This window comes from Oncorhynchus mykiss, chromosome 26 (assembly GCF_013265735.2).
Source record: "Oncorhynchus mykiss isolate Arlee chromosome 26, USDA_OmykA_1.1, whole genome shotgun sequence".
NCBI lineage: Eukaryota > Metazoa > Chordata > Actinopteri > Salmoniformes > Salmonidae > Oncorhynchus > Oncorhynchus mykiss.
The window spans coordinates 1,299,830-1,321,351 of NC_048590.1; the positions used below are offsets into that span (position 1 = coordinate 1,299,830).

The 21,522-nt window shown below is 47.2% G+C and overlaps 1 protein-coding gene across 2 annotated transcripts in view; it reads right to left on the reverse strand.

The window, feature by feature from the left end:
* LOC110513060 (NT-3 growth factor receptor) overlaps window positions 1-21,522 on the reverse strand; it is a 150,614-nt gene that overhangs the window by 61,824 nt on the left and 67,268 nt on the right. For both annotated transcript variants that reach the window (XM_036964134.1, XM_036964135.1), the window contains exons 5-10: window positions 18,758-18,912; window positions 14,338-14,483; window positions 11,382-11,523; window positions 8,694-8,803; window positions 8,185-8,386; window positions 2,030-2,082 (exon numbers count right to left, since the gene is read on the reverse strand). In XM_036964134.1, the coding sequence (XP_036820029.1) occupies window positions 2,030-2,082; window positions 8,185-8,386; window positions 8,694-8,803; window positions 11,382-11,523; window positions 14,338-14,483; window positions 18,758-18,912 (808 nt within the window). The remainder of the gene's footprint in view (window positions 1-2,029; window positions 2,083-8,184; window positions 8,387-8,693; window positions 8,804-11,381; window positions 11,524-14,337; window positions 14,484-18,757; window positions 18,913-21,522) is intronic.

Sequence of the window (21,522 nt, forward strand, 5' to 3'; positions counted from 1 at the left end):
CAGACAGACAGGTTAGGATACAGACAGACTGGTGAAACCAGCCAGACCTACTGCTATCGACACCTGGAGACAGACAGACAGGTTAGGAGACAGACAGACAGGTTAGGAGACAGACAGACAGGTTAGGAGACAGACAGACTGGTGAAACCAGCCAGACCTATTGCTATCGACACCTGGAGACAGACAGACAGGTTAGGAGACAGACAGACAGGTTAGGAGACAGACAGACAGGTTAGGAGACAGACAGACTGGTGAAACCAGCCAGACCTATTGCTATCGACACCTGGAGACAGACAGACAGGTTAGGAGACAGACAGACAGGTTAGGAGACAGACAGACAGGTTAGGAAACAGACAGACAGGTTAGGAGACAGACAGACAGGTTAGGATACAGACAGACAGACAGACAGACAGACAGACAGACAGACAGACAGAAAGACAGAAAGACAGGTTAGGAGACAGACAGACTGGTGAAACCAGCTAGACCTACTGCTATCGACACCTGGAGACAGACAGACAGGTTAGGAGACAGACAGACAGGTTGGGAAACAGACAGACAGGTTAGGATACAGACAGACAGACAGACAGACAGACAGACAGACAGACAGACAGAAAGACAGGTTAGGAGACAGACAGACAGTTGAGGAGACAGACAGACTGTTGAAACCAGCCAGACCTACTGCTATCGACACCTGGAGACAGACAGACAGGTTAGGAGACAGACAGACAGGTTAGGAGACAGACAGACAGGTTAGGAAACAGACAGACAGGTTAGGAGACAGACAGACAGGTTAGGATACAGACAGACAGACAGACAGACAGACAGACAGACAGAAAGACAGACAGAAAGACAGGTTAGGAGACAGACAGACAGGTTAGGAGACAGATAGACAGGTTAGGAAACAGACAGACAGGTTAGGAGACAGACAGACAGGTTAGGATACAGACAGACAGACAGACAGACAGACAGACAGACAGACAGACAGAAAGACAGGTTAGGAGACAGACAGACAGGTTAGGAGACAGACAGACTGGTGAAACCAGCCAGACCTACTGCTATCGACACCTGGAGACAGACAGACAGGTTACGAGACAGACAGACAGGTTAGGAGACAGACAGACTGGTGAAACCAGCCAGACCTACTGCTATCGACACCTGGAGACAGACAGACAGGTTAGGAGACAGACAGACAGGTTAGGAGACAGACAGACAGGTTAGGAGACAGACAGACAGACAGACAGACAGACAGACAGACAGACAGAAAGACAGGTTAGGAGACAGACAGACAGGTTAGGAGACAGACAGACTGGTGAAACCAGCCAGACCTACTGCTATCGACACCTGGAGACAGACAGACAGGTTAGGAGACAGACAGACTGGTGAAACCAGCCAGACCTACTGCTATCGACACCTGGAGACAGACAGACAGGTTAGGAGACAGACAGACAGGTTAGGAGACAGACAGACTGGTGAAACCAGCCAGACCTACTGCTATCGACACCTGGAGACAGACAGACAGGTTAGGAGACAGACAGACAGGTTAGAAGACAGACAGACTGGTGAAACCAGCCAGACCTACTGCTATCGACACCTGGAGACAGACAGACAGGTTAGGAGACAGACAGACAGGTTAGGAGACAGACAGACTGGTGAAACCAGCCAGACCTACTGCTATCGACACCTGGAGACAGACAGACAGGTTAGGAGACAGACAGACAGGTTAGGAGACAGACAGACAGGTTAGGAGACAGACAGACAGGTTAGGAGAGAGACAGGTGATTCTAGCCAGCCCCAGTACTGTGGACACCAGGAGACAGACAGAGAGACAGGTGATTCTAGCCAGCCCCAGTACTGTGGACACCAGGAGACAGACAGAGAGACAGGTGATTCTAGCCAGCCCCAGTACTGTGGAAACCAGGAGACACTGCACTACTTTTGAACAGAGCCCTATGGACTGTGGTCTAAAGTAGTGCCCTATGTAGGGATTAGTGTGCTATTTGAGATAGACCCTGTGTCATTATAAACTCACCCCAAACGTCTCCTCTTCCGGCTTGATGTTATTGTCTGATGGCACTGGGCTACCTGGAATACAGACAGAGACAGTAGGAGCACTGGAGAATACAACCTACTCACAAATGGCACACTATTCCATAGTACACTAGCTTTGTCCAGGGCCCTCCTTGCCTTGTAGTGTGCTATATATGGAACAGGGTTCTATTTGGGACTCACTCTAACTCCAGAGCAGAATTGTGGAGTAAAAATCGACCGACAGGCTGGAGTCTTTAAATCCCATTTCACATAAAACAGTTTCCTTATCAGAAGATGTTATACACTGGAGGTTATTAATATAAAAGAACAGAGGACATGAACAGGACAAGCTGGAGCAGTGAACACACACACACACTCACACGGACTCACATACACACACTCACACACATACTCACACGGACTCACATACCACACACACACACACACACTCACACGGACTCACATACCACACACACTCGGACTCACACAACACACACTCACACAGACTCACACACACACACACACACACACACACACACACACACACACACACACACACACACACACACACACACTCACACACCACACACACACAGACTCGCACCCACACACACAAACACACACAGACACAGAATCACACAACCATGAAATGGAGTCTCTGTTGGCTGCTGTCGGATAGAATCTGAAGGATGAGAGGAGGCTGAAGATCAGAGAGGAATTGGGGGTGTCTGTGTGTCTGTGTGTCTGTGTGTCTGTGTCGGTGTGTCTGTGTGTCTGTGTGTGTCTGTGTCTGTGTGTCTGTGTCTGTGTGTCTCTGTGTCTGTGTGTCGGTGTGTCTGTGACCGTGTGTCGGTGTGTCTGTGTGTCTGTGTGTCTCTGTGTCTGTGTGTCTGTGTGTGTTGAATTAGCAGTCCTTTTTATCAGCCCGTAACAACTATGAGCAGGACCTTCCCTCCCTTCAACCCTCCTGCCCTCTCTCCCTTCCTTCCTCCCTTCAACCCTACCTCCCTTCAACCCTCCCTTCAACCCTGCCTCCCTTCAACCCTCCCTTCAACCATGCCTCTCTTCAACCCTCCTGCCCTCTCCCTTCAACCCTGCCTTCAACCCTGCCTCCCTTCAACCCTCCCTCCCTTCAATTCTGCCTCCCTTCAATTCTGCCTCCCTTCAACCCTCCCTTCAACCCTCCTCCCTTCAACCCTCCTGCCCTCTCTCCCTTCAACCCTCCCTTCAACCCTCCCCACCTTCAACCCTCCTTCCCTTCAACCTTCCCTCCCTCCCTTCAAACCTCCCTGCCTCCCTTCAAACCTCTCTCCCTCCCTTCAACCCTCCTTCCCTCCCTTCAACCATCCCTCCCTTCAACCCTCCCTCCCTTCAACCTTCCCTCCCTCCCTTCAAACCTCCCTCCCTCCCTTCAACCCTCCCTCCCTTCAAACCTCCCTCCCTCCTGCCCTCTTTCCCTCCAACCCTCCCTCCCTTCATCCCTCCCTCCCTTCAACCCTCCCTCCCTTCAACCCTACTATCCTATTTCCCTTCATCCCTCCCTTCATCCCACCCTCCCTTCATCCCCCCTCCCTCCCTTCAACCCTCCCTCCTTTCATCCCTCCCTGTCTTCATCCCTTCATCCCCCCCTCCCTCCCTTCATCCCACCCTCCCTTCATCCCTCCCTCCCTTCATCCCCCCTCCCTCCCTTCAACCCTCCTGCCCTCTTTCCCTTCATCCCTCCCTTCATCCCTCCCTCCCTTCAACCCTCCCTCCCTTCAACCCCCCTCCCTTCATCCCTTCATCCCTCCCTTCAACCCTCCTGCCCTCTTTCCCTTCATCCCTCCCTTCATCCCACCCTGCCTTCAACCCTCCCTCTCTTCATCCAGGATAACTCCAATCATACAATCCAGGGTTATTCCAATCATACAATCCAGGATTACTCCAATCATACAGGCCAGGATTATTCCAATCATACAATCCAGGGTTATTCCAATCATGTAATCCAGGGTTATTCCAATCATGTAATCCAGGGTTATTCCAATCATACAATCCAGGGTTATTCCAATCATGTAATCCAGGGTTATTCCAATCATACAATCCAGGGTAACTCCAATCATACAATCCAGGGTTATTCCAATCATACAATCCAGGGTTATTCCAATCATGTAATCCAGGGTTATTCCAATCATACAATCCAGGGTTATTCCAATTATGTAATCCAGGGTTATTCCAATCATACAATCCAGGGTTATTCCAATCATACAATCCAGGGTTATTCCAATCATACAATCCAGGGTTATTCCAATCATACAATCCAGGGTTATTCCAATCATACAATCCAGGGTTATTCCAATCATGTAATCCAGGGTTATTCCAATCATACAATCCAGGGTTATTCCAATCATGTAATCCAGGGTTATTCCAATCATACAATCCAGGGTTATTCCAATCATACAATCCAGGGTTATTCCAATCATACAATCCAGGGTTATTCCAATCATACAATCCAGGGTTATTCCAATCATACAATCCAAGGTTATTCCAATCATGTAACCCAGGGTTATTCCAATCATACAATCCAAGGTAACTCCAATCATACAATCCAGGGTTATTCCAGTCATACAATCCAGGGTTACGGTGACGTCCACTTCATGTAAACTAGGGTTGATACCGTTCCATCGACTCCATTCCAGACATTATTATGAGCCTTCCTCCTTGCCTGTTAGAACAGCTAGATCCCCATTCCATTGACTCCATTCCAGACATTATTATGAGCCCTCCTCAATGTCAGAACAGTTAGATCCCCGTTCCATTGACCCCCTTTACGCACACCTGGCAACCCTCATTATGCACACCTGGAAACCCTCATGACGTACACCTGGCAACCCTCATTATGCACACCTGGCAACCCTCCTTATGAACACCTGGCAACCCTCATTATGTATACCTGGCAACCATCATTATGCACACTCGGACTTCATTACTATCTTGATTACTCCCCTTTTATCTAGCTCTCTGTAGCCTCACTCATCAGGTAGTATTGGTTCTGTTCTCTTGTCCAGACGAGTCTCTTGTTTTGTATCTCTCCATGTTCGTTATTATTAAACTCACCAACTGCACCTGCTTCCTGACTCCTGCTTCCTGATTCCTGCTTCCTGACTCCTTCTTCCGGACTCCTGCTTCCTACTTCCTGACTCCTGTTCCTGCTTCCTGACTCCTGCTTCATGACCCTGCTTCCTGCTTCCCGACTCCTGCTTCCTACTTCCCAACTCCTGTTTCCTGACTCCTGCGTCCTGCTTCCTTCTTCCTGACTTCTTCTTCCTGACTACTGACTCCTGCTTCCTGGCTCCTGCTTCCTGGCTCCTGCTTCCTGGCTACTGCTTCCTGACTCCTGCTTCCTGGCTCCTGCTTCCTGGCTCCTGCTTCCTGACTCCTGCTTCCTGACTCCTGCTTCCTGACTCCTTCTTCCTGACTCCTGCTTCCTGACTCATGCTTCCTGACTCATGCTTCCTGCTTCCTGACTCCTGCTTCCTGACTCCTTCTTCCTGACTCCTTCTTCCTGACTCCTGCTTCCTGACTCCTGCTTCCTGACTCCTGCTTCCTGACTCCTTCTTCCTGACTCCTGCTTCCTGACTCCTGCTTCCCGCTTCCTGATTCCTGTTTCCTGCTTCCTGACTCCTTCTTCATGACACCTGCTTCCTGACACCTTCTTCCTGACTCCTTCTTCCTGCTTCCTGCTTTCTGACTCCTGCTTCCTGACACCTGCTTCCTGAATCCTGCTTCCTGAATCCTGCTTCCCTACTCCTTCTTCCTGACTCCTGCTTCCTGACTCTTGCTTCCTGACTCCTGCTTCCTGACTCCTGCTGCCTGACTCCTGCTGCCTGACTCCTGCTTCCTGACTCCTGCTTCCTGACTCCTTCTTCCTGACTCCTGCTTCCTGACTCCTGCTTCCTGACTCCTGCTTCCTGACTCCTGCTTCCTGACTCCTTCTTCCTGACACCTGCTTCCTGACACCTGCTTCCTGACTCCTGACTCCTGCTTCCTGACTCCTGCTTCCTGACTCCTGCTTCCTGACTCCTGACATCTGCTTCCTGACTCCTTCTTCCTGACTCCTGACATCTGCATCCTGACTCCTGCTTCCCGACTCCTGACATCTGCTTCCTGACTCCTGCTTCCTGACTCCTGCTTCCTGACTCCTGCTTCCTGACTCCTGCTTCCTGACCCCTGCTTCCTGACATCTGCTTCCTGACTCCTGACATCTGCTTCCTGACATCTGCTTCCTGATTCCTGCTTCCTGACTCCTGCTTCCTGACTCCTGCTTCCTGACTCCTGCTTCCTGACTCCTGCTTCCTGACTCCCTGCGTCTCCATTACAAGCTGTCTCAAAACAGAGCGGCGCGCCGTAACTCCACAATACAGAACTAACATTCACAACATAATAATAGAATAACACTAGTAAGTCAAAACACTTACCGTAGTCCACAATTTATGAACAATAGATGAAAAAGTGGTAATGTGAAATGAATGAATGAGTGAAAAGAGGGACATTCTGCTAACATTCATCAAATTAATAAACCACCAATTCTCAGGGGTCAGACTGTCTTCTACCACTAGAGAATCTCTGAGCGATGTGAATAATCCCAATGGGGTCAGACAGTCTTCTACCACTAGAGAAGCTCTGAGTGATGTGAATAATCCCAATGGGGTCAGACTGTCTTCTACCACTAGAGAAGCTCTGAGTGATGTGAATAATCCCAATGGGGTCAGACTGTCTTCTACCACTAGAGAAGCTCTGAGTGATGTGAATAATCCCAATGGGGTCAGACTGTCTTCTACCACTAGAGAAGCTCTGAGTGATGTGAATAATCCCAATGGGGTCAGACTGTCTTCTACCACTAGAGAAGCTCTGAGTGATGTGAATAATCCCAATGGGGTCAGACTGTCTTCTACCACTAGAGAAGCTCTGAGTGATGTGAATAATCCCAATGGGGTCAGACTGTCTTCTACCACTAGAGAAGCTCTGAGTGATGTGAATAATCCCAATGGGGTCAGACTGTCCTCTACCACTAGAGAAGCTCTGAGTGATGTGAATAATCCCAATGGGGTCAGACTGTCTTCTACCACTAGAGAAGCTCTGAGTGATGTGAATAATCCCAATGGAGTCAGACTGTCTTCTACCACTAGAGAAGCTCTGAGTGATGTGAATAATCCCAATGGGGTCAGACTGTCTTCTACCACTAGAGAAGCTCTGAGTGATGTGAATAATCCCAATGGGGTCAGACTGTCTTCTACCACTAGAGAAGCTCTGAGTGATGTGAATAATCCCAATGGGGTCAGACTGTCTTCTACCACTAGAGAAGCTCTGAGTGATGTGAATAATCCCAATGGGGTCAGACTGTCTTCTACCACTAGAGAAGCTCTGAGTGATGTGAATAATCCCAATGGGGTCAGACTGTCTTCTACCACTAGAGAAGCTCTGAGCGATGTGAATAATCCCAATGGGGTCAGACTGTCTTCTACCACTAGAGAAGCTCTGAGTGATGTGAATAATCCCAATGGGGTCAGACTGTCTTCTACCACTAGAGAAGCTCTGAGCGATGTGAATAATCCCAATGGGGTCAGACTGTCTTCTACCACTAGAGAAGCTCTGAGCGATGTGAATAATCCCAATGGGGTCAGACTGTCTTCTACCACTAGAGAAGCTCTGAGTGATGTGAATAATCCCAATGGGGTCAGACTGTCTTCTACCACTAGAGAAGCTCTGAGTGATGTGAATAATCCCAATGGGGTCAGACTGTCTTCTACCACTAGAGAAGCTCTGAGTGATGTGAATAATCCCAATGGGGTCAGACTGTCTTCTACCACTAGAGAAGCTCTGAGTGATGTGAATAATCCCAATGGGGTCAGACTGTCTTCTACCACTAGAGAAGCTCTGAGTGATGTGAATAATCCCAATGGGGTCAGACTGTCTTCTACCACTAGAGAAGCTCTGGGTGATGTGAATAATCCCAATGGGGTCAGACTGTCTTCTACCACTAGAGAAGCTCTGGGTGATGTGAATAATTCAAATGAGCTTTTATAGCTAAATCTGCTGCAATGCATCATTTCTCACTGTTCTGAGACCTATAGCTTTTGCTGTATGATGTGTCCCTGTCTAAGAAAATGTTGTGGTTACCGTCAGGGTCAGGGTCAAAGGGAGGAGCCGTGAGGAAGTGTCCGTAGACCGTCTTGGTGATGGTCCCCAGGGAGTTGGAGGCCTGCAGCGTGTAGTTTCCGTTATCGTAGTGTGTTGGGTTGATAAAAGTCAGACATCCCTCCAGATAGTCCCGGTAGAAATCCATCTCTGTTCTGATGTACTCACTCTGCAGGATCTCCCTCTGTGTACAATCATGATTAGAATACGGTTTCATTTTTTTTTACCTTTTCAAAAGACCCAGACTCTTGACATCAGTGGTTCTGAATCCTGAATCTGGGGGAACCCCAAGGGGTGGCTGTTTTGGGTTTTCCCCAAGCATTAGTCGCCTGATTGATATAACTAACTCAGCATCAAGCCGTTTATTGTTTCAGTTAGCTGTGTAGTTCTGGGGTAAAAACTAAAACCTGCACCTCTTGTGGTCTCTAAGACCAGAATATGTACATGCTGCTTTACATATTAGAAATGAATCAAATGGAATAAAATCACACCTGTTTGTGGTACCATCGCAGCGTCGGGTAGGGATAGCCTCTCACTGTGAACTCTATGCAGGTGTCATGACGCCGCTCAGGCTCGGACAGTTTCAGGATGACCGGTGGAACTGGAAGGGAAGCAGAGGAAACTGTGAAGGTTTTGACACAGCATGGCTCGGACAGTTTCAGGATGACTGGTGGAACTGGAAGGGGAGCAGAGGAAACTGTGAAGGTTTTGACACAGCATGGCTCGGACAGTTTCAGGATGACTAGTAGAACTGGAAGAGGAGCAGAGGAAACTGTGAAGGTTTTGACACAGCATGGCTCGGACAGTTTCAGGATGACTGGTGGAACTGGAAGAAGAGCAGGGGAAACTGTGAAGGTTTTGACACAGCATGGCTCGGACAGTTTCAGGATGACTGGTGGAAATGGAAGGGGAGCAGAGGAAACTGAAGGTTTTGACACAGCATGGCTCGGACAGTTTCAGGATGACTGGTGGAACTGGAAGGGGAGCAGAGGAAACTGTGAAGGTTTTGACACAGCATGGCTCGGACAGTTTCAGGATGACTGGTGGAACTGGAAGGGGAGCACAGGAAACTGTAAAGGTTTTGACACAGCATGGCTCGGACAGTTTCAGGATGACTGGTGGAACTGGAAGGGGAGCAGAGGACACTGTGAAGGTTTTGACACAGCATGGCTCGGACAGTTTCAGGATGACTGGTGGAACTGGAAGGGGAGCAGAGGAAACTGTGGAGGTTTTGACACAGCATGGCTCGGACAGTTTCAGGATGACTGGTGGAACTGGAAGGGGAGCAGAGGAAACTGTGAAGGTTTTGACACAGCATGGCTCGGACAGTTTCAGGATGACTGGTGGAACTGTAAGGGGAAACTGAGGACAGAAGAAACTGTGATGATTTTGACACACAATGGTGTCTTCTAACTTTAATTAATGGTTGGCCAATTCCACAAGCTAGATTTCACAATGCAAAACATTAATGATTTAACACTGATATGATTAAACCACTTAATAAAGACTAGTAGCTAGTTAGCTGGCTAGAGGACAGCGAGCTGTGACTAATAAAGACTAGTAGCTAGTTAGCTGGCTAGAGGACAGCTAGCCGTGGCTAATAAAGACTAGTAGCTAGTTAGCTGGCTAGAGGACAGCGAGCCGTGGCTAATAAAGACTAGTAGCTAGTTAGCTGGCTAGAGGACCGCTAGCCGTGGCTAATAAAGACTAGTAGCTAGTTAGCTGGCTAGAGGACAGCTAGCCGTGGCTAATAAAGACTAGTAGCTAGTTAGCTGGCTAGCTCCTGATGGAAGTTCCAGTTATAAGGAATAGAAATAGCAGATCTGTACCACATTAGGTGAGGCGGACAGAAAGTGAGATTAAGATGGATACCGGCTATTTACACGGGATAAGACAAAGACAGATACACACGTTCTACTGCACCACCATCTTGGATCCCAGGTGGGACAACCACATATCACATGATAGCTAGGTGTACAACCACTTATCACATGATAGCTAGGTGGGACAACCACATATCACATGAAAGCTAGGTGGGACAACCACATATCACATGAAAGCTAGGTGGACAACCACATATCACATGATAGCTAGGTGGGACAACCACATATCACATGAAAGCTAGGTGGGACAACCACATATCACATGATAGCTAGGTGGACAACCACATATCACATGATGGCTAGGTGGGACAACCACATGATAGCTAGGTGGGACAACCACATATCACATGATAGCTAGGTGGGACAATCACATATCACATGATAGCTAGGTGGACACCAACATATCACATGATAGCTAGGTGGGACAACCACATGATAGCTAGGTGGGACAACCACATATCACATGATAGCTAGGTGGGACAATCACATATCACATGATAGCTAGGTGGGACAACCACATATCACATGATAGCTAGGTGGGACAATCACATATCACATGATAGCTAGGTGGGACAATCACATATCACATGATAGCTAGGTGGGACAACCACATATCACATGATAGCTAGGTGGACAATCACATATCACATGATAGCTAGGTGGACAACCACATATCACATGATAGCTAGGTGGACAACCACATATCACATGATAGCTAGGTGGACAATCACATATCACATGATAGCTAGGTGGACAACCACATATCACATATAGTTTCACATATATATCATATATGGCATTAGTAGTGCACTATATAGGGAATAGGGAGCCATTGGGTCCTGGTCATTAGTAGTGCACTATAAAGGAATATGGAGCCATTGGGTCCTGGTCATTAGTAGTGCACTCTATAGGGAATAGGGAGCCATTGGGTCCTGGTCATTAGTAGTGCACTCTATAGGGAATAGGGAGCCATTGGGTCCTGGTCATTAGTAGTGCACTATAAAGGAATATGGAGCCATTGGGTCCTGGTCATTAGTAGTGCACTCTATAGGGAATAGGGAGCCATTGGGATGAATCCCATACTGTATATATCCTCCAACGGTTATCATTCCTAACAAGTTCTCTGCTATGCTGTTCGCATGCACATATATACACACACCCGTGGATTGAAACCTACACTGTACAGTTGGGAATGATAACCATTGAACACACACACACACACACACACACACACACACACACACACACACACACACACACACACACACACACACACACACGTAGATTGAAACCTACACTGTACAGTCAGCTGGATGGAAGCGTTGGTCATTCCCACTAGGTTCTCTGCTATGCAGGTGAGCAGGAAGCCGTTGTCGTCTCGACTTACGTTGACTAGCGTCAGGTTAATAGAATGGATGTTGGGCCAGTAGACATTAGACTTGAGAGACATAGAGGAGAGGAGAGGAGAGGAGAGGAGAGGAGAGGAGAGGAGAGAACAAGGCATTAGACTACCATACACATTAGTCTCTCCCTCTCTACCTCTATGTCTCTCTGTCTCTCTACCTCTCTGTCTCTCTACCGCTCTGTCTCTCTGTCTCTCTACCTCTCTACCTCTCTACCTCTCTACCTCTCTACCTCTCTACCTCTCTACCTCTCTACCTTTGAATGCTCGGCTATGAAAACCCAACTGACATTTACTCCTGAGGTGCTGAGCTGTTGCAGCCTCTATAATGACTATTTGACCCTCCTGGTCATCTATAAACATCTTGAAGAACAATCTGGTCTTGATGGCCATGTACTCTTATAATCTCCACCCGGTACAGCCAGAAGAAGACTGGCCACCCCTCAGAGCCTGGTTCCTCTCTAGGTTTCTTCATAGGTTCCTACCTTTCTGGGGAGTTTTTTCCTAACCACCATGCTTCTACATCTACATTGCGTGCTGATTGGGGGATTAATGCAGGGTTTCTCTATAAGCACGTTGTGGCATATGCTGATGTAAAAATAAATACAAATACAAATGATTGACTGAGGAGAGGAGAGGAAAGGAGATGAGCGGAGAACACAACATTAGACTACAGTACACGTTAGACTGGAGACCTAGAGAAGATGAATAGGGTTGGTGGACATTAGTCTGGAGAACTAGAGGAGATGAATAGGGTTGGTGGACATTAGACTACAGTACACGTTAGACTGGAGACCTAGAGAAGATGAATAGGGTTGGTGGACATTAGACTACAGTACATGTTAGTCTGGAGAACTAGAGGAGATGAATAGGGTTGGTGGACATTAGACTACAGTACACGTTAGACTGGAGAACTAGAGGAGATGAATAGGGTTGGTGGACATTAGACTACAGTACATGTTAGTCTGGAGAACTAGAGGAGATGAATAGGGTTGGTGGACATTAGTCTGGAGAACTAGAGGAGATGAATAGGGTTGGTGGACGTTAGACTGGAGAACTAGAGGAGATGAATAGGGTTGGTGGACATTAGACTACAGTACACGTTAGACTGGAGACCTAGAGAAGATGAATAGGGTTGGTGGACGTTAGACTGGAGAACTAGAGGAGATGAATAGGGTTGGTGGACATTAGACTACAGTACACGTTAGACTGGAGACCTAGAGGAGATGAATAGGGTTGGTGGACGTTAGACTGGAGAACTAGAGGAGATGAATAGGGTTGGTGGACATTAGACTACAGTACACGTTAGACTGGAGACCTAGAGAAGATGAATAGGGTTGGTGGACATTAGACTACAGTACACGTTAGACTGGAGACCTAGAGAAGATGAATAGGGTTGGTGGACATTAGACTACAGTACACGTTAGACTGGAGAACTAGAGGAGATGAATAGGGTTGGTGGACATTAGTCTGGAGAACTAGAGGAGATGAATAGGGTTGGTGGACGTTAGACTGGAGAACTAGAGGAGATGAATAGGGTTGGTGGACATTAGACTACAGTACACGTTAGACTGGAGACCTAGAGAAGATGAATAGGGTTGGTGGACATTAGACTACAGTACACGTTAGACTGGAGACCTAGAGAAGATGAATAGGGTTGGTGGACATTAGACTACAGTACACGTTAGACTGGAGAACTAGAGGAGATGAATAGGGTTGGTGGACATTAGACTACAGTACATGTTAGTCTGGAGAACTAGAGGAGATGAATAGGGTTGGTGGACATTAGTCTGGAGAACTAGAGGAGATGAATAGGGTTGGTGGACGTTAGACTGGAGAACTAGAGGAGATGAATAGGGTTGGTGGACATTAGACTACAGTACACGTTAGACTGGAGACCTAGAGAAGATGAATAGGGTTGGTGGACGTTAGACTGGAGAACTAGAGGAGATGAATAGGGTTGGTGGACATTAGACTACAGTACACGTTAGACTGGAGACCTAGAGGAGATGAATAGGGTTGGTGGACGTTAGACTGGAGAACTAGAGGAGATGAATAGGGTTGGTGGACATTAGACTACAGTACACGTTAGACTGGAGACCTAGAGAAGATGAATAGGGTTGGTGGACATTAGACTACAGTACACGTTAGACTGGAGACCTAGAGAAGATGAATAGGGTTGGTGGACATTAGACTACAGTACACGTTAGACTGGAGACCTAGAGAAGATGAATAGGGTTGGTGGACGTTAGACTGGAGAACTAGAGGAGATGAATAGGGTTGGTGGACATTAGACTACAGTACACGTTAGACTGGAGACCTAGAGGAGATGAATAGGGTTGGTGGACATTAGTCTGGAGAACTAGAGGAGATGAATAGGGTTGGTGGACGTTAGACTGGAGAACTAGAGGAGATGAATAGGGTTGGTGGACATTAGACTGGAGAACTAGAGGAGATGAATAGGGTTGGTGGACATTAGACTACAGTACACGTTAGACTGGAGAACTAGAGGAGATGAATAGGGTTGGTGGACATTAGACTACAGTACATGTTAGTCTGGAGAACTAGAGGAGATGAATAGGGTTGGTGGACATTAGACTACAGTACACGTTAGACTGGAGACCTAGAGAAGATGAATTGGGTTGGTGGACATTAGACTGCAGTACACGTTAGACTGGAGAACTAGAGGACAGGAGATTAGATTATTAAGGTGACCTGTGTGTGTGCCTGGTTACATGTGTGCATCCATCCAGGTGTGTGTATGTCTCACCAGGTGTGTGCATGTCTCACCAGGTGTCTGTATGTCTCACCAGGTGTCTGTATGTCTCACCAGGTGTGTGTATGTCTCACCAGGTGTGTGTTGATGGAGTGTAGTCCAGCGACGGTCCAGTCGACTTCGGGGAGGGGAGCTCCTGACCCATTACAGCTGACCGTTACATTATCACCCTCTATCATCATCAGGCTACTGTTGTGGCTTACACTGATCTCTGGTACGTCTGGAGGAGAAGGAGACAGAGAGAGAGATTGAGAGAGAGAGAGAGAGAGAGAGACAGAGACAGACAGAGAGAGAGAGAGAGAGAGAGAGAAACAGACAGAGAGCGAGAGAGAGAGAGAGAGAGACAGACAGAGACAGAGAGACAGAGAGAAAGAGACAGAGAGAGACAAAGAGAAAGAGAGAGAGGGAGAGATTGAGAGAGAGAGAGAGAGAGAGAGAGACAGAGACAGAGAGAGAGAGAGAGAGAAACAGACAGAGAGCGAGAGAGAGAGAGAGACAGACAGAGACAGAGAGAAAGAGAGACAGAGAGAAAGAGACAGAGAGAGACAAAGAGAAAGAGAGACAGAGGGAGAGATTGAGAGAGAGAGAGAGAGAGAGAGAGACAGAGACAGACAGAGAGAGAGAGAGAGAGAGAGAGAAACAGACAGAGAGCGAGAGAGAGAGAGAGAGAGACAGAGACAGAGAAACATTTCCTCATGTGTGGTACCTATATCCCCCCACTAGAATCCCCATACTTTAACAATCACAGATTCTCCATCCTGGAGGGGGAGATCAACCATTTCCAGACCTAAATGCCAGAACTGGACAAGAACCTGACACCCTCAGCACACAGGGGGACAAACACCTGCCTGGAGGGGACAGCATTCCCTGCCCCATATGCCCCCCTAGACACAACATAACCAACAAAAATGGGTCACAATTCCTGCATCTCTGTTCGACGCTGGGTATGTACATAGTCAATGGGAGGCTTCGAGGGGACTCCTATGGTAGGTACACCTATAGCTCATTCCTTTGCAGTAGTACTGTAGACCAGTTTATCACTGACCTCAACCCAGAGTCTCTCAGAGCGTTCACAGTCAGCCCACTGACACCTCTATCAGATCACAGCAAAATCACATCTACTTGAAAAGAGCAATACTGAATCATGAGGCGCCAAAGGAACTGAGTAATATTAAGAAACATCATAGATGGAAGGAAAGTAGTGTAGAAACCTGCCAAAAAACTATTAGGCAACAACAAATTCAATCCCTTCTAGATGATTTCCTGGACAAAACGTTCCACTGTAATAGTGAAGGTGTAAACTTGGCAGTAGAAAACCTAAACAGTATATTTGACCTCTCAGCTTCCCTATCAAATCTAAACATTTCAAGCAGACAATCTAAAATGAACAACAATGACAAATGGTTTGATGAAGAATGCAAAAACATAAGGAAATGGAGAAACCTGTCCAACCAAAAACATAGAGACCCAGAAAACCTGAGTCTACTTCTTCGCTCTGGTGAATCACTAAAACAATACAGAAATACACTAGGGAACAGCAGCACCTCAGAAATCAGCTCAATGTAATGAAGAAACCAGAGAATCTAACATCAACCTCAATCAATCATCAATCAGCTCAATGTAATGGAAGAAACCAGAGAATCTAACATCAACCTCAATCAATCATCAATCAGCTCTGGCATCTTCCCCCAATATTTAGAACCAAGGACTGATTAACCCAATCCACAAAAGTAAAGACAAATTTGAACCCAATAACTACCGTGGGATAAGCGTCAACAGCAACCTTGGGGAAATCCTCTGCATTATCATTAAGAGCAGACACATACATCAGTGTAAACAATGTAATGAGCGAATGTAAAATTGGCGTACGACAGACCACGTATTCACCCTGCACACCCTAATTGACAAACAAATGAACCAAAACAAAGGCAAAGTCTTCTCAGGCGAGGCGGCAGGTAGCCTAGTGGTTAGAGCTACCGAAAGGTTGCAAGATCGAATCCCCGAGCTGACAAGGTAAAAATCTGTCGTTCTGCCCCTAAACAAGGTAGTTAACCCACTGTTCCCCTGAACAGGCAGTTAACCCACTGTTCCCCTGAACAGGCAGTTAACCCACTGTTCCCCTGAACAGGCAGTTAACCCACTGTTCCCCTGAACAGGCAGTTAACCCACTGTTCCCCTGAACAGGCAGTTAACCCACTGTTCCCCTGAACAGGCAGTTAACCCACTGTTCCCCTGAACAGGCAGTTAACCCACTGTTCCCCTGAACAGGCAGTTAACCCACTGTTCCCCTGAACAGGCAGTTAACCCACTGTTCCCCTGAACAGGCAGTTAACCCACTGTTCCCCTGAACAGGCAGTTAACCCACTGTTCCCCTGAACAAGACAGTTAACCCACTGTTCCCCTGAACAGGCAGTTAACCCACTGTTCCCCTGAACAGGCAGTTAACCCACTGTTCCCCTGAACAGGCAGTTAACCCACTGTTCCCCTGAACAGGCAGTTAACCCACTGTTCCCCTGAACAGGCAGTTAACCCACTGTTCCCCTGAACAGGCAGTTAACCCACTGTTCCCCTGAACAGGCAGTTAACCCACTGTTCCACTGAACAGGCAGTTAACCCACTGTTCCCCTGAACAGGCAGTTAACCCACTGTTCCCCTACAGCTTAAGCCTCACCCTCTTCAACATACATATCAACGAACTGGCGAGTTCACTAGAACAGTCTGCAGCACCCGGCCTCACCCTCTTCAACATACATATCAACGAACTGGCGAGGGCACTAGAACAGTCTGCAGCACCCGGCCTCACCCTCTTCAACATACATATCAATGAACTGGCGAGGGCACTAGAACAGTCTGCAACACCCGGCCTCACCCTCTTCAACATACATATCAACGAACTGGCGAGGGCACTAGAACAGTCTGCAACACCCGGCCTCACCCTGCTAGAATCTGAAGTCAAATGTCTACTGTTTGCTGATGATCTGGTGCTTCTGTCACCAACCAAGGAGGCCTACAGCAGCACCTAGATCTTATGCACAGATTCTGTCAGACCTGGGCCCTGACAGTAAATCTCAGTAAGTCAAAAATAATGGTGTTCCAAAAAAGATCCAGTTGCCAGGATCACAAATACAAATTCCATCTAGACATCGTTGCCCTAGAGCACACAAAAAAACTATAAATACATTGGCCTAAACATCAGCGCCACATGTAAATTCCACAAAGCTGTGAACGATCTGAGAGACAAGGCAAGAAGGACATTCTACGCCATCAAAAGGAACATAAAATTAGACATCCCAATTAGGATCTGGCTAAAAATACTTGACTCAGTTCTAGAAGCCATTGTCTTTATGGTTGTGAGGTCTGGGGTCCGCTCACCAACCAAGACTTCACATAATGGAACAAACACAAAATAATGCATGCAGAGCAGAATTAGGTCGATACCCACTAATTATCCAAATCCATAAATGAGCCATTAAATACTCAAATTTAATGGAAGTGATTCCCAAACCTTCCATAACAAAGCCATTACCTACAGAGAAATGAACCTGGAGAAGATTTCCCTAAGGATGCTGGTCCTGGTGCTCTGTTCACAAACACTAACACACCCCACAGAGACCCAGGATAACAACACAAGTAGACCCAACCAAAATCATGAGAAAACAAAAAGATAATTACTTGACACATTGGAAAGAATTAACAAAAAACAGAGTGCACACAGTGGCAGAGTACCTGACCACTGTGACTGACACAAACTTAAGTAAAGCTTTGACTATGTACAGACTCAGTGAGCATAGCCTTGCTATTGAGAAATGCCACTGTAGGCAGACAGGCTTTGAGCACACTGCCCACAAAATGAGGTGGAAATAAAGCTGTTAAATGTATGACCATATTGGAGACAATTATTTCCGTCAGATTACAAAGACCCACAAAGAATTTGAAAACAAATTGAGAGAGAGAGAGAACAGCAGATCACTGTGTGGTTTCGGGACGTCTCTGAATCCAGAGCGTTCAGGACCTCAGACTGAGGTGAAGGTTCACCTTTCAACAGGACAACGACCATAAGCACACAGCCAAGACAATGCAGGAGTGGTTTCGGGACAAGTCTCTGAATGTCCTTTAGTGGCCCAGCCAGAGCCTGGACTTGAACCCGATGGAATATCTCTGGACAGACCTGAAAACAGCTGTGCAGCGACGCTCCCTATCCAACCTGACAGAGCTTGAGAGGATCTGCAGAGAAGAATGGGAGAAACTCCTCAAATACAGGTATGCCAAGCTTGTAGCGTCATACCCAAGAAGACTCGAGGCTGTAATCGCTGCCAAAGGTGCTTCAACAAGTACTTTTGTAATTGTGATATTTCATATTTTTTTGCTTTTTTTTTGCAAAAAAGTCAAGGGGTCTGAATACTTTCCTAATGCACTTTATTTATGTGTGTGTGTGTGCACGCGTGTGTGAGCAGGCATGTGTGTGTGTGTGCACACGTGTGTGTGTTTCCTTACCACATAAGGTAATGTACATGTTTTGCAATCGTATCTTAAAGGCCCCGTTTCTGCAGAACAGCATCTGGGTGTGAAGCCCCGCCTCTCCTCTCTGCTGCCAAAGCTGGATCCAACGCACGTCGCAACCACAGTCAAACACCACACCGTCCAGCCTCCTGTAAACAAAAACACGTCACAACCACAGTCAAACACCACACCGTCCAGCCTCCTGTAAACAAAAACACATCACAGCCACAGTCAAACGCCACACCGTCCAGCCTCCTGTAAACAAAAACACATCACAACCACAGTCAAACACCACACCGTCCAGCCTCCTGTAAACAAAAACACATCACAGCCACAGTCAAACACCACACCGTCCAGCCTCCTGTAAACAAAAACACGTCACAACCACAGTCAAACACCACACCGTCCAGCCTCCTGTAAACAAAAACACATCACAGCCACAGTCAAACACCACACCGTCCAGCCTCCTGTAAACAAAAACACGTCACAACCACAGTCAAACACCACACCGTCCAGCCTCCTGTAAACAAAAACACATCACAGCCACAGTCAAACGCCACACCGTCCAGCCTCCTGTAAACAAAAACACATCACAACCACAGTCAAACACCACACCGTCCAGCCTCCTGTAAACAAAAACACATCACAACTACAGTCAAACACCACACCGTCCAGCCTCCTGTAAACAAAAACACATCACAACCCCAGTCAAACACCACACCGTCCAGCCTCCTGTAAACAAAAACACATCACAACCACAGTCAAACACCACACCGTCCAGCCTCCTGTAAACAAAAACACATCACAGCCACAGTCAAACACCACACCGTCCAGCCTCCTGTAAACAAAAACACATCACAACCACAGTCAAACACCACACCGTCCAGCCTCCTGTAAACAAAAACACGTCACAACCACAGTCAAACACCACACCGTCCAGCCTCCTGTAAACAAAAACACATCACAACCACAGTCAAACACCACACCGTCCAGCCTCCTGTAAACAAAAACACATTGAACCACAGTCAAACACCACACCGTCCAGCCTCCTGTAAACAAAAACACATCACAGCCACAGTCAAACACCACACCGTCCAGCCTCCTGTAAACAAAAACACATCACAACTACAGTCAAACACCACACCGTCCAGCCTCCTGTAAACAAAAACACATCACAACTACAGTCAAACACCACACCGTCCAGCCTCCTGTAAACAAAAACACATCACAACCACAGTCAAACACCACAACGTCCAGCCTCCTGTAAACAAAAACACATCACAACTACAGTCAAACACCACACCGTCCAGCCTCCTGTAAACAAAAACACATCACAGCCACAGTCAAACACCACAACGTCCAGCCTGTAAACAAAAACACATCACAACCACAGTCAAACACCACACCGTCCAGCCTCCTGTAAACAAAAACACATCACAACCACAGTCAAACACCACACCGTCCAGCCTCCTGTAAACAAAAACACGTCACAACCACAGTCAAACACCACACCGTCCAGCCTCCTGTAAACAAAAACACATCACAACCACAGTCAAACACCACACCGTCCAGCCTCCTGTAAACAAAAACACATTGAACCACAGTCAAACACCACACCGTCCAGCCTCCTGTAAACAAAAACACATCACAGCCACAGTCAAACACCACACCGTCCAGCCTCCTGTAAACAAAAACACATCACAACTACAGTCAAACACCACACCGTCCAGCCTCCTGTAAACAAAAACACATCACAACTACAGTCAAACACCACACCGTCCAGCCTCCTGTAAACAAAAACACATCACAACCACAGTCAAACACCACACCGTCCAGCCTCCTGTAAACAAAAACACATCACAACTACAGTCAAACACCACACCGTCCAGCCTCCTGTAAACAAAAACACATCACAACCACAGTCAAACACCACACCGTCCAGCCTCCTGTAAACAAAAACACATCACAACTACAGTCAAACACCACACCGTCCAGCCTCCTGTAAACAAAAACACATCACAACCACAGTCAAACACCACACCGTCCAGCCTCCTGTAAACAAAAACACATCACAGCCACAGTCAAACACCACACCGTCCAGCCTCCTGTAAACAAAAACACATCACAACTACAGTCAAACGCCACACCGTCCAGCCTCCTGTAAACAAAAACACATCACAACTACAGTCAAACACCACACCGTCCAGCCTCCTGTAAACAAAAACACATCACAACTACAGTCAAACACCACACCGTCCAGCCTCCTGTAAACAAAAACACATCACAACCACAGTCAAACACCACAACGTCCAGCCTCCTGTAAACAAAAACACATCACAGCCACAGTCAAACACCACACCGTCCAGCCTCCTGTAAACAAAAACACATTGAACCACAGTCAAACACCACACCGTCCAGCCTCCTGTAAACAAAAACACATCACAACCACAGTCAAACACCACACCGTCCAGCCTCCTGTAAACAAAAACACATCACAACTACAGTCAAACACCACACCGTCCAGCCTCCTGTAAACAAAAACACATCACAACCACAGTCAAACACCACACCGTCCAGCCTCCTGTAAACAAAAACACATCACAACTACAGTCAAACACCACACCGCCCAGCCTCCTGTAAACAAAAACACATCACAACCACAGTCAAACACCACACCGTCCAGCCTCCTGTAAACAAAAACACATCACAACCACAGTCAAACACCACACCGTCCAGCCTCCTGTAAACAAAAACACATC